Source organism: Rhinichthys klamathensis, unplaced genomic scaffold (genome assembly GCF_029890125.1).
Source record: "Rhinichthys klamathensis goyatoka isolate OS25496 unplaced genomic scaffold, OSU_Roscu_1.1 h1tg000538l_1, whole genome shotgun sequence".
Classification (NCBI taxonomy): Eukaryota; Metazoa; Chordata; class Actinopteri; order Cypriniformes; family Leuciscidae; genus Rhinichthys; species Rhinichthys klamathensis.
The window spans coordinates 54838-68386 of NW_026607013.1; the positions used below are offsets into that span (position 1 = coordinate 54838).

Below are 13549 nucleotides of genomic sequence, written 5' to 3' on the forward strand. Positions count from 1 at the left end.
GTTCATTGCAAACAGCTGAAATACTGTACATTTTGCCAATAAATATAGTTTGCAATGGGGGTGTAATAATTGTGATTACAACTGTACTATATATATATATATATATACTAGTACAGTTGTAATCACAATTATTACAACTGTACTATATATATATATATATATATATATATACTGTATATATATATATATATATATATATATATATATACTGTATATATATATATATATATATATATATATATATATATATATATATATAGTACAGTTGTACCACTTGGGGGTTGAAAAAAAAAATCTGCATATATATATATATATATATATATACACTGATATACATATATATATATATATGCAGATTTTTTTTTTTTTCAACCCTCATTCATACCCTCATTCTGAAATGATCCGTTTTTTAAGGGGCGGCTCCTTTAAGGCATGTAAGTAAAAGGCCCCTGTTATGATTGGCGTCACAGCGTAGAAAAAAGTATCAACGCCCACTCGCTATTCCACGCGAGTAATTTTGATAACATTATCCATATTTTAAAACATGAATTAATGTTTTAAAAGTCAATAAAAAATAAATAAATAATTTATTATTAATTTTAAACATTAATTAAATAAACAGTTATACATATGCCTATTAATGTGTCCATTTAAAAAGTGCCATTCCGCTATAGATGACATTACTCCTATTCAGTTTTTTCCCAAATATATTTTCCGAAAGAAGTTTTGCATTTATAAAACTGTCTTAAAACTTAACCTTATTAGTCTTTGTCAAGACTACTTCCCTTGCACAATTCAAAATGTATACAGCCACATTCAGTTTTAAATGCATATATGCCTTAAGCATTTCATTTTAATAAATGGGATTATGCAATCTCCAGCAGTGTCTTAATTTCTCCTCTGTACCATCCATTTGTTTCCTTTTTTTTTAATTCTCAACAGCCATTCTTTAAATTATTTTAATGCTGGATATAATAAAGATATTCAAGTACATTTAAAACACACTCCATGACTCTTGCCTATAAATGCTGATTTATTTGAAAGAATCTACCCCAAATGTAAGTTTTCATAACCCATTCACCCTCAAGGACACGCTGACAAGCCTAATGGTCTGCACTGTACGTCACCAAAGCGTGACTCAGAGGATAACCCCAAGGTCTTACGGTGTCATTTGAGAAGGAAGCTTAAAGGCACAGCAGCTCATTTAAGACTAAGGGTCAGAGACAGGACAGAAAATGGGTTTAAGCTAAATGAGACAAAAAAGTAGACCTCAGTGGAAAAAATATAATATGAGCCATTTAAGGGGTATAAAAGTAGGTTTTTATAAGAGAATCATATTTCTCATATTTGAGAATTCAGACTAATTGTATCCATGTAGAGTATGAACTTGTAGTAATATGAACAGGATATGAATGTGAGGAGAGGAGAGGAGAGGAGAGGAGAGGAGAGGAGAGGAGAGGAGAGGAGAGGAGAGGAGAGGAGAGGAGAGGAGAGGAGAGGAGAAGCACACATTTAATGCCAACATGTTTCTGCTTTACTCGAGGCTCACCATCTGGCCCTGATTTGGCCAAGTCACATGGACACACACTCGAATACACAAAAATAACAGCCAGGCTTACAGGGAAGGCACTCACATCCTCTCTCATTACGATGTGTCGGATCAATCCTACGATGAGCTCCAGATTGATCTTCTCATCATCATCCATCATCTCCAGCGTGTCAATGGTGCTGTCTGAGTACCTGCCAATCACAGAGCAGACAGGTCATGCTACATCACATCTCAGTGACTCAACACAAGTGCTGCGAAATATTTATACTTCAAAAATTCACTTTAACAGCTGCAAGAAAAAACATCAACAATGCCTAATTTCAGCCCGCAAAAAGCTGTATTTTCAAACAGCACTAAACTCAAGGCAATAAAATTAGGCAATTCGTTAAATAGTTTGCTTTTACTTTAATGTGTTTGTACATATCAAAGTTTGAGGTTGCCGTCATTCAATATGGAAATAGATTTATTACCGAGTATTTCTCAAAAAATACTGACCGATCTCTGAGCGTATGGGCGTAACAGGGCCAGCTTTCGCGGTATTCTGCCTCTTTCTGCTCTTTCTCTGGCCGTGCATTCTGGCCATGCATAAACCCTCTCTTATAGCGAGGTCTTCGGTCCTGTTGCTTTGGCTGGAATCTATGAAACAAAGTTAGAAGACACTCCCAGGATTCAGTCAGTCAACTTCTATCCTGCATATACTGTAGCCATTGTGACATTTCATGTGGGAAAATCTCAAATGGAGTTAAAACCACTACAAAATAAAAATAAATAGGAATAGTTCTCCCAAAAATTACAATTGTCATCAGTTACTCTCCCATGGCAATTCAAAAAGCTGTGGTTAGTAAATGTGTGAACTGATGAACTGTATAGAAAAGAGCTGCTTAAATGATTAGTTCACCTCAAAATGAAAATTTCCTAATAATTTACTTTAGAAATCCAGAAGAAATCTGGAAGAAAAATCCAGAAATGTTTTCCTCAAAAAACTTATTTTCTCTTCCACTGAGGAAAGAAAGACATGGATATCTTGGATGGCATTGGGGTGAGTAAATTATTAGGACATTTTCATTTTGAGGTGAACTAATCCTTTAAACACAGATTTTTAATTTTGGGGTGAATTAATCCTTTAACGCATTCAACCAGGTGCCTGCCAGCTTAAATCACCTTGGACCAGCTGGAACTATGTAAAACAGCTACTATCTTAAGTAGCTGGATCCAGCAGTGCAATAAGTATAAAATACACACTATCATTCAAAGATTTGTGGTCAGTAAGATTTTTAAATGTTTTTGAAAGAAGTCTCTTATGCTCACCAAAGCTGCATTAATTTGACCAAACAAACAGCAATAATACAGTAATATTGTGAAACATATATATTTTTTAAATAACTGTTTATTATTTTAATATGTTTAAATGTAAATTATTCCTGTGATTGAAAAGTTGAATTTTTAGCAGTCATCAGTGTCACATGATCCTTCAGAAATCATTCTAATATGCTGATTTGGTGCTCAAGAAACATTTTTGATTATTATTATTAATGTTAAAAACAGTTGTGCTGCTTAAGTATTTTTGTGGAAACAGTAATATTTTTTATATTCTTTGATGAATAGAAAGGTTGTTTTTTTAAACACTTATTTTTGTGGAAACAGTAATATCTTTTTATATTCTTTGATGAATAGAAAGGTTGTTTTTTTAAACACTTATTTTTGTGGAAACAGTAATAATCTTTTGTATTCTTTGATGAATATGTAACCCATATGAAACATAGGGCTAATAAAACCATATATGTTGTTTAGAGGTGTAGTTCCATGTTGTCCCACCAGAGAGCGCAACACACTATTAACGTTAATATAACTATGAACGTTATAAACAGACTGTATCAGGATCGGTAGAGAGTGCTACGTGCAGTCCTCACGTCCTTGTAGATTTCTTCCTGAAACGTCCTGAAACCGTGTGTAGGCTGTGAACAATTGCTGAGCATCAACTGTGAGCACGAGAGGAGCGAGCTCTGTCGGGTTGTTGCTGATTGAAACTCCGGTTGTTGTTTTTTTTGTTATATTGACTACCACGAGAGAAATAGATGAATCAAGGATGGCGAGCCAAGCCCAGAGTGACGGTGGATGGTTGTGAGAACGGTGTGGCCAACCGTGGGACCAGCCACTGAGGATGTCGGACTAGCTTCGTTCAGACAGGATACAGATAAGAATATATTTACGCTATTAACTCTACCCGGGTAGTAGTAGACTTTATACACATAACAAAAGGACCAGGAACTGAACTCTGAACTCAATTTCATACTCCTCAACTTAAAGGAGCATTGAGCTGAAGTGTCAGCTCACACAGACATTTTCTTTTCTTTTCTTTTATTATTGTAAGAGCTCTATTTTTATTTTATTTTATTTTCATTTTTGGTACATTACAGTTCTGTGTTTATTGTTGTGTTCCCTGAGGCAATAAAACTGTCAACTGATCAACTCAATACTAACTCTTTTGTGAGTCACTCAAGGCAAACCACATCCCGGACCTAGGTAGATGTTAGTTAACCTGGCCCTAGCCAGATGAATTTCGCTCCGCCTAGCTTCACTCACATCCATCTGGAACCTCTTTCATTGAGAGTGATTTCCCCAACCAACTTTATGGTTTAGCCAATCAGGATTTTTGATCACTTTAATGTATCCTTAGTAAGGGCAGTGAATGTATTAATTTCTTACATTGTTTTACTGACCCAAAACTTTAGAAATGATACTGCATTTTGAAATATATCACAAAAAAAATTGTAAATGAGCTCACCTAAGCAATTCCACCACATCCTCCAGTAAAAACTCTTTCACTGGGTATGTGTATCCAGGAATATGGATCATGGGACAATTATCTATAAGAGAAAGAACATACAATCTTCAGTGACAACCATAGTTATGTCTGATCCTTATTGAATGGTTGGATTCCCACTGTTCATGATCTGACTTTTTCCCCCTTAAATGCTAAACCGATTATCCTGGTCATTAGCGTTACGCTAGATCTTGGCATACTGTGTTCCTTTGAGGAGTACAGAGAGCTGTTATATATTATAAGACAGATGGTTAAACAATCCTAAATGCTAATTGGTAAATTCACTACAAAACTGTATATAAAAAAAAAGATTTATTTTGGATTCATCCATCTGAATTATTTGAAGTTATGTTAATTCTCTTACTGAAATACTTGCTGAATTTCTCAGCGTTAAGTGTGGCACTCATGAGGACTACTTTTAGGTCCTCTCGAGCAATTAACAGGTCCTTCACGATGGTGAGAAGAACATCAGACTGAAGACTCCTCTCATGAATTTCATCCAAGATCAGGTGACTTACGCTAGAGAGGTATCTGGGGGGGGGAGAAAAAAAACACATACACACACTGGAGCAAAGGACAGACTTTTCATAATTGTGAATGAGAAGAAATAACTAGAGCAGAAAATAAGAAAGAATCCTGAAGCCTTGATGCTCTGAAGCTCCCGAGGTTTTCCCGCAGCCTGCCGGATCCAGGCCGTATCCAGATCTGACGAAGGGAGGTTCGCCTGGACCCGATGACAATGCAGTGCTGAAGTGTCAACTATCCTCTCCCTATGGAGGATCCCTTTCCCACTCTACAGATAAAGCATTGTTGAAAATCCGGTTCGCGTACCCCGAAGTGATAAAATAAAACAAAATTCTTTATCTAATGTATAGGCAAGACAAGTAGTTTGTTTAGGCATGGTTTGTAGGGAAATTACAAACCTGCGCACATATATTCAAACGAATATAACTATAGAATCAATTCTTAATGCGCATGTGAACGCCATCAGGTCACAGGTTCGCGTTTAAAGTCTGTTTAGAGAGAACGCCGTCGTCTTAGTGGCACCTAATTTGATAACAAATGATAATTTTGCTGGAAGAGAATCAATCAAAACTAACTTTAGCTGGAAATAACAATTCAAAAATCGCTATAAAGCCAAAACAATCTCTGTTACCGGAAATTGTATGTTTATCTCTGTAAAGCTGCTTTGAAACAATCTACATTGTTAAAAGTGCTATATAAATGAAGATGACTTGACTCTGAACTGACAAGACAACCACAATATTTCTTGAAGGCCACATATGGTTTAAAGATTCCCCAGCTATAATTTTCCTCGATAAAATTATAGCAAAAGTTCCATAAGTGTTCGATATAATGTTTATGCTCTATGCAAATTCTTATCAATAACTGATAAGCCCTGCCATTTCTGTTGTGTATGAGAAACATTATACAGCAAAAGCGCCAAAAGCAGAAACAAGACAGGGCTGCCCATTTGAAACGTGCGCTACACTGAACATTTATCAGCTCGGCTCAGCGTGAGCTTAGAACATATGCATTTACTCCCTGACCGTCCTGCTCACGTGACCACTAAACAGCACTGTGTGTTCTCCCATACAAACCATTAATCAAATGCCTAGTGATTTTAACTAGTTTGAAGCCAGATGAAACAGTGCTAACATTCTTAACAACACTGACACAGAAAACAGGACAAACAATGAGCTAAAATGATAAGTCGCCAACATTAACACTAACTGAAACCATGGGATTGTGGCAGAAATGTGGGATATTCAAATCAAATTTTATTTTATTATTAATGTAGACATTAAATGTATTAAAGGAGTAATTGAATATAATTACAGTATTATGTGGGAAGGGAACTCCCGCTGCATCGATACTCAACGCTTTGGGGAATGCCTTAGGCATGTAGCGTCTGAAGTCAACTATGGAATTATTCCAATCTCGATTGGTGTAGCGTCATAACATCACTCGTGACATCGCATGTGACAGTGATCCGGAAGCTATAAAAGGTCACAGGAAACAGGAAATGTCAGCTTTGGTCTTCAGCAAGCGTTCTGTGTCAAACTGTTTGTCTTATTTTGTGTTGTCTGTCGCTTGGAAAGAGTTTAGAAAGATGGCAAATAAAGAGAAACTGTTCAGGCAGTGTGCGTCCCCTTGCCCGTGCTATTTAAGCGAGGGTGACACACACTCGCTTTGTGTAGTTTGTCTGGGAGTGAAGCATGCACAGGCAGCGCTCGAGGGCGCTGTCTGTGCTAACTGTGGAACGCTTTGCTTCCGCCTGGCCATGTTCGATGAGACTGGTCAGGCTCGCGCTCCCGTGGATCAGACGGCCTCGGCCCTTTCTCAGCATTCTGAAGCTAGCTCCCTGGGTGCCACTCAGGGTGCGGAAGCCAGCGTAGCGGCTTATTCCGCCCTTGAAACAGATCCGATGCTCGAATTATCCGGCTCCGAGGAGATGGATATTTTGGGCATCGAGGCAGGAGAATGTGAGGATTCGTCACCCCATTCCCCTGCCTCCGAGGAGCTGCTAGAGGTTGTGACTAGAGCCGTGGCCAAGTTAAAGACCGACTGGCCACAATAAATGCAGGAAGCGACTAAAAAAAAAAAGAGTAAACTAGATGAGCGCTTCCTGCAGGCTCAGCCACAACCTCTACGCCGGAGTCTGCCATTTTTTCCCGATCTCCACACCAAGGTGTCGAGATCGTGGAATGAGCCCTTCTCCTCAGGACTATCTGGCCCCAATGTGCATATATATTGAAATATATTGGGTGCCAGGGAGGAGGGCTATGGGATAATGCCCAGGGTTGAAGAGACTTTTGCTTCTCATCTCTCCCCTGATGTTGCATCATCCCTGCGGGCTCCGGCGCTTCCCACCAAGCCCTGCCGTACAACATCGGCCTTGGTTGGGAAGGCATATATGGCGGCAGGTCGGGCTGGTAGTTGTCTGCATACGATGGGGCTGTTGCAGGCATACCAGGCCGACCTCCTTAAAGAGGTGGACGACAGCGGGGAGGTCGCCTTCGACGACATCCGCGAGATGCGTCGAGTGGCTGACTTGTCTCTCCGTGCTACCAAGGAGACGGCCTGTGCCATCGGCCGCTCCATGGCAGCACTGGTAGCCACGGAGAGACACTTGTGGCTGAATCTGTCGGGCATCGGGGACAAGGACAGGGCTTGTCTCCTCGATGCCCCGGTTTCGCTTTCTGGCCTTTTCGGCGACGTTGTCAATAACGTCATCGATAGGTTTCAGGAGGCGAAACGGCAGTCAGCCGCATTCAAGGAACTTATCCCCCGCCGTCGTTCCAGGTCTCGTGGGTCTGCTGCCAGGGGGCAGTCCCAGGAGACCGCCGCCAGCTCCTCGCACCTGCTGAGGCAGAAGGAGAGTGTCGCCTCTCGTGCTCCCCCGCAAAGGCCTGGAGCCAGAGGCAACACCCTCAGCCGAAGCCTTCCAAACCGAAGACAGATCTGAGGACTTTTATTCAGGCAAGGAAGGCTTCGGCTAAGAGGCCCTGACGCGATGCTTAGGCCTCTGAGGGCGCTCTTTCAAAAGGTTTTGGGCCTCATGGCTGCAGCTTCCATCGTAGTGCCTTTTGGTCTGCTCCATATGAGGGCCTTGCAGTGGTGGCTCAGGACCAAGGGGTTTTCTCCGCAGGGGAACCCCTTTCGCATGATCAGAGTTGCGCGCAGATGCCTTCGTGCTCTCGTCATGTGGAAAAAACCATGGTTCCGGTCTCAAGGCCCGGCTTTGGGAGCACCATGTCAGAGAAAGACTCTGACTACGGATGCGTCCCTCACGGGCTGGGGTGCGGTTATGGAGGGCCGTTACACCCGAGGTACTTGGACGGACCATCATCTCTCAGGGCACATTAATCGCTTGGAGATGTTGGCCGTATTCTATTCCCTGAGGCACTTCCTTGTAGACCTCAGAGGCCATCATGTTCTTATTAGGACAGACAATATGTCGTGGTCTCTTATATCAACCGCCAAGGAGGCCTGAGATCACGCCCTCTTTCTAGACTGGCGCATCAGATTCTTCTATGGTCCAAGGGATAAATATCTCTCTGTTAGATCTATTTACATTCCTGGGGTTGATAATATGGGAGCAGATATCCTGTCGAGGCAGGGGCTGAGGCCCGGGGAATGGCGGCTCCACCCTGGAGTAGTTGAGCTTATACAGGGCTCCAGACTAACTTTTTTTTACTAGGGGCGCTGTAGCCCCTGACTGAAAATTTTAAGAGCGCAAGCAGAAAATTTAGGGGCACACCTTAGAGAAATTCTTTAAAGGGGTCATATAATGCCATTTTTGTACAAGCTAATATGATTCTTTAGGGTCTAAATTAAAAGTTTGTAATATACTTTAATTAAAAATGCTCATTAGTATTGTAAGAAAACACTTATTTTACCTGGTCAAAAACAGCTCTGTTTTCAGCACGCCGTTTCAGTGCATATGACTTTAAATGATAATGAGCTTTGCTCACCCCGCCTCTCTGTTCTGCGCATACACCGTTTGTAACACAATAACACAATAACCATAACGGTTGTTCATTATAAACGTGGGATTATGAATTATTGAGAACGTTGTACATAGAAAACATGCTGTAATGTACCCTGAGTGTAAACCGACACATTCATCGTGAAGCGTGCAGCTGGCGATTTGCAAATATTAATATAAATATTAATATAAAGATTAATAAAAACGTACACTCACTTTAGTTCTTCTGAAGGTTCAGCAGGAACACGAATAGGTTCCGATCCTTTATTCAGGTGCAGCTTCTCAGCAAAATCAGCTTTACACTGATCCTCGTTTATAAAGCAGTCCACTGAGAAATGATTCGGCAAACATGAGAGCATTGACGTTACTCGTGGGGAATATTCCCTTCGAAAACAAACTCAGCCACTGCGTCTTCAGCGGTTCGGATTTAGGAACATTAAAATGACTGCTGTGTTCGTTATTGCACCCAAGAACAGAACACCACAATCGCTTAGACGCCATTCTGCTCATAGACAGTGCTCCAGCATATCAACAATGACCGCGCCGGTCCGCGCAAACGACAGCTCTCACGAGCGAGGGCGGGTCTGTGTTGAAACTCCTGTGCTGACTCCTGTCAATCAACAATCGTGGGAGGGGCGTCCGTTTTATTGACGTCACAAAAACGAACGGCTCAATTTGAGGCAGGGGAAAACATATAAGGAGATTAAAACAAAACCACTGGATGGATTTTTATCATTATATGATGGTTGTGTACAGGCACTGCCAACACACATTTCAGTACAATCAACTTGTAAAAGTGCATGTACCATTATATGACCCCTTTAAATAAAACTGCATATTGTAATATCTGTACGTTAAGTCTATTTATTATTAAAGTTCACAGGGCTCCAGACTAAAATTTGAGGGCAGCATCACTGGAGCCACTGAGTTCTACAAAAAAAGATCTGGTAGCACTGGGGCTGACAATAGAGGGAATGCATTAACGTCACTTTCCCGCCGGAACACGCCCCCCTCAGCCGGACTGAGTGGCAAAAGAGCTGCTGCGTGACTGGAGTTAATAGGGGAAACTGCGAAAACGCGAGTAAAACAAACTATTATCAGTTTAAACTAAAAGTTGGACTCGATATAGTGTTCCTTACAACTTATCAAAGATCCAGTGATCCATGGATATTGACATGCAGCCAGGAATCGTGCAGAATATAGTCTGTTCTGTAACTTTTTGCAGTCTGTAAAAATATACAGTACCTCAGATTTCTGGTCAAATCTAGTTGTACAGTCAATCGCAAAGCTCTTTCCCGTTTTAGATGCGTTACTTTTGTGTGTTTTTCACGGCATTCACGCTGAAACAAATGCTGCCGCTCAGTCTTTTTGCCACTTGTGGGCGTGACCGCATTCACTCCGGCCGACGGTGACGTCATGCGCATACCCTCTATAAAGCACTAAGCTTAATTTAGGGTGTAGATGAAATGAACTTTAGTTATTATCATTCATAAATGTCTTAATATTAATTAAAAAACAAAAGGAGGGAAAAATGTATATTAGCTTCACCAGAGCGCGGGCGCTCTGAAGCGTTTTTTTTTTTAAATAGTTCAAAGTTACTATCATATTTAATGTTATTAACTTGACAACCTATACATCATTAAAAAGATATAAGACTCAAGTTTCAGTATTTGACCACTATTGTATTCTGAGAAACTTATAGTGACAGTTATGTCTTAATTTGTGTCAGGAGTTATGAAATTAAAAAATGAGTCGTTACCTTTAATATGAATTATGAGCGTCAGCCGGTCTCATTCAGAAAAAAACTCCCGTGCGATCGTCATGACAGCGCTTGACAAAACAACGTCCCTCAGGGCTTTTAGCTCAAACATGTGCAGATTTGGAGAAATATTGATAGATTCTCATAGGTTTACATCAGATTTCTATAGACAGAAATAAAATTTATTGAATTTATACCCAAATGCATCGATGTAATCATTATGAGCGCTGTATACTCTGATGTACTGTGTTTTCAATTCATACTGGCAGTCTGAGGGCGCTGTGTGCACGTATGCAGTCCATATATGGATCACATGAAGAAGAGCCATAATCATGTGACATTCAGGAAGTCCTGACACAACAAAGCTATCAGAGATCGCTGTAAAGTGCAGATAAAGATGTTTTGAAGACAATAAACATGATTGCAATGATATTTGATTTACCTGTGTTCTTCGAGCCATGTCAGGTATTTTCATAATAATAGATTATATGTATAATGTAATGCTAATCGATATAGACTTTCAAATTGTGCAGAATACAATAAAATAATATATTTTCTATCTGATTTTTTATCTGAAGCCAAATCAGATCACAGAAAGTTATTTAAAACACTCGACTTGCGCTATAAAGTAAGTTTGGAGCACAAACATAGTTTTAATCTCATAAATTGTCGTGTATTGATGGTGTGCTAAGCTAACATGCTAGCTAGCTCTGTGCACCTGCCTGCCACCTAACTTCGCTGTCATTTTTATGTTTTTTTTTCTAAATAGGAATGCTTATGTTTCTTTTTTCAAAAAGGGCATTTGATACAGTTTCACTGTGAAGTGAGAACTTTGGTAAAAGAGATGAGGGATTGAAACAGTGTGAATAGCCAGTCGTTAGTGATTATAATGTAGACAAAAGAAAAGCATATTTAGAGCCATAACCAGGCTGGAGAGGTGTGAATGTGTGCAGGGGAGACTGAGACTGAATGGGGCTCGTTTAGCAACACAAAATAATAGAGACAATAGACTGAATAGATGCTAGAAGATGACAATAAACACCAGTTTGCATTTTAGAGTCTAATCAAAATAAAGTCATATGACATGATCTTGAAAAACATTGAACTAAATACAGAGTTTTAGACTTATCATCTTCAGATTTTAAATATAACATGGTCAGACATGTGGCTTTAGCTGCAGTGCATTTCTAGATTGCTACAATGCCAACTTCAATTTTATTTTCATGAAGATGTTTCATAAAAATAAATGTATAATAACTTAATGTATAAAAACTTTGAAGCTATTTATAACTATTATTTTTCATTATGACAATAATTCATTCTACATTTACAATAAACTTCCAGGTGTCAGCTTTCAAATGAGATCTTTCTTGTGCTTTTAGTACAAAGGGTTCATGAACTGTATCTGTTTCAGTTTGGGTATGCCATATCTGGGGATTTTTCAAAAATGGGGTTGCAGCTTAACAGGTTAAAGGAGTGAAAATAGCCAATAAACATCCTACTGTTTACAATGGTAATTTTTTTTTTTTTTTTTTAAATAAGTGTTTTCCAACATCTTAAAATTTTTCGTTTTACAACAATCTTTGAAGGATGAACAAAAAATGTGTTGGTCATCATATAAAAAAAAAACATTTATATATTATATTATAGTTTTGAAGTGCTGGAAAAAGATGTGTAGTACTTGTAAGCGTTTGACTATTTCTGTCACAATATCATATTTATGGTTAGAGTTACTACATTAGCCTAAATCCATGGTGAATGTTGCTGATTTGTGGACTGAAAGCCTTCTATAAGTGTTTCTCCTAGTTTCCACGTCAGCGCTGTTTGATCTCATATCTATGGTTTATAACAGAGAACTCTGCGCCGAATCGGAATGTTTCTCACTGGATTCAATGCTTCTCGTAGCGATGATGTTATTAATTCTGAGGCGAATTCAATGGATTTCTTCACTGGATCTCCAAGTAACAGTGTCGCGTGATCGAGATCGGCCCGCGACTGGCAAGTTCGGGGCTTCATTTTACTGTCTATGCTGCACTGTCTATTATTGGTCCAAACTAATAAACGGTCCGTGAAGCATAAATGAGTAGCGTATTTTCGTTCCACTTTCATTTTGTTTGCATTCGCTGCTCGGCAACAAGTCGATAGAGTGCTTGCTCATTGCTCAGACGCACATAGCAGGTTGTGATATTTGTCTCTGTCTCCTTCCTACAGACGTTTACACGCGCTCGATTATCTCTAGGACCCTCCCTCTCCACACATTAGCCACTTACAGTGGCCATTCCCTATTCTTGTCACACTCATTGGCCTGCCACTCATTCCGGATTCATTGGCGCGCCCCTTCCACGTTTAACGTGTGGCAAATTTACTGGTCGCACATGTGCGACTGGATGTAAAATTCAGTCGCACACTCAAATTTTGGTCACAGTCTGGAGCCCTGTTATATGGAGAGAGTTTGGCCGGGCGGAGGTTGACCTGTTTGCCTCTCATGAGAACTCACACTGTCCGCTCTAGTACTCTCTCTCACATCCAGCTCCTTTGGGCCTGGATGCCATGGTACAGATGTGGCCGAGGTCACATCTGTACGCTTTTCCCCCGATCGCTCTGCACCCTGGGGTTCTGGAAAGGGTCAGGAGGTAGGGTGTGAGCTTACTCCTTGTAGCTCCGTACTGGCCAGCCCGAATTTGGTTTTCGGACCTTATTAGTCTCTTGGAGAGTCCTCCATGGCGAGTCCCTATTAGGAGAGATCTTCTTTCCCAGGCCGATGGTACAATATTTCATCCACGGCCAGAGTTATGGAGACTATGGGTCTGGCCCCTGAGGGGGACCAACCCATAAATAGGTTGCCCTTTCCACCGAGGTGGTTAGGTTATCCATTCTAGAACCCCACTCTACTAGGAACTAAATATTTTAAAAAAAAGGTTAGGT

General features: G+C 40.2%; 1 protein-coding gene across 1 annotated transcript in view; it reads right to left on the minus strand.

Moving 5' to 3' along the window:
* Positions 1-13549, minus strand: part of dhx36 (DEAH (Asp-Glu-Ala-His) box polypeptide 36) — a 119065-nt gene that overhangs the window by 52783 nt on the left and 52733 nt on the right. The window contains exons 8-11 of the mRNA XM_056238753.1: positions 4738-4904; positions 4335-4416; positions 2045-2185; positions 1635-1740 (exon numbers count right to left, since the gene is read on the minus strand). Coding sequence (XP_056094728.1) covers positions 1635-1740; positions 2045-2185; positions 4335-4416; positions 4738-4904 — 496 coding nt within the window. The remainder of the gene's footprint in view (positions 1-1634; positions 1741-2044; positions 2186-4334; positions 4417-4737; positions 4905-13549) is intronic.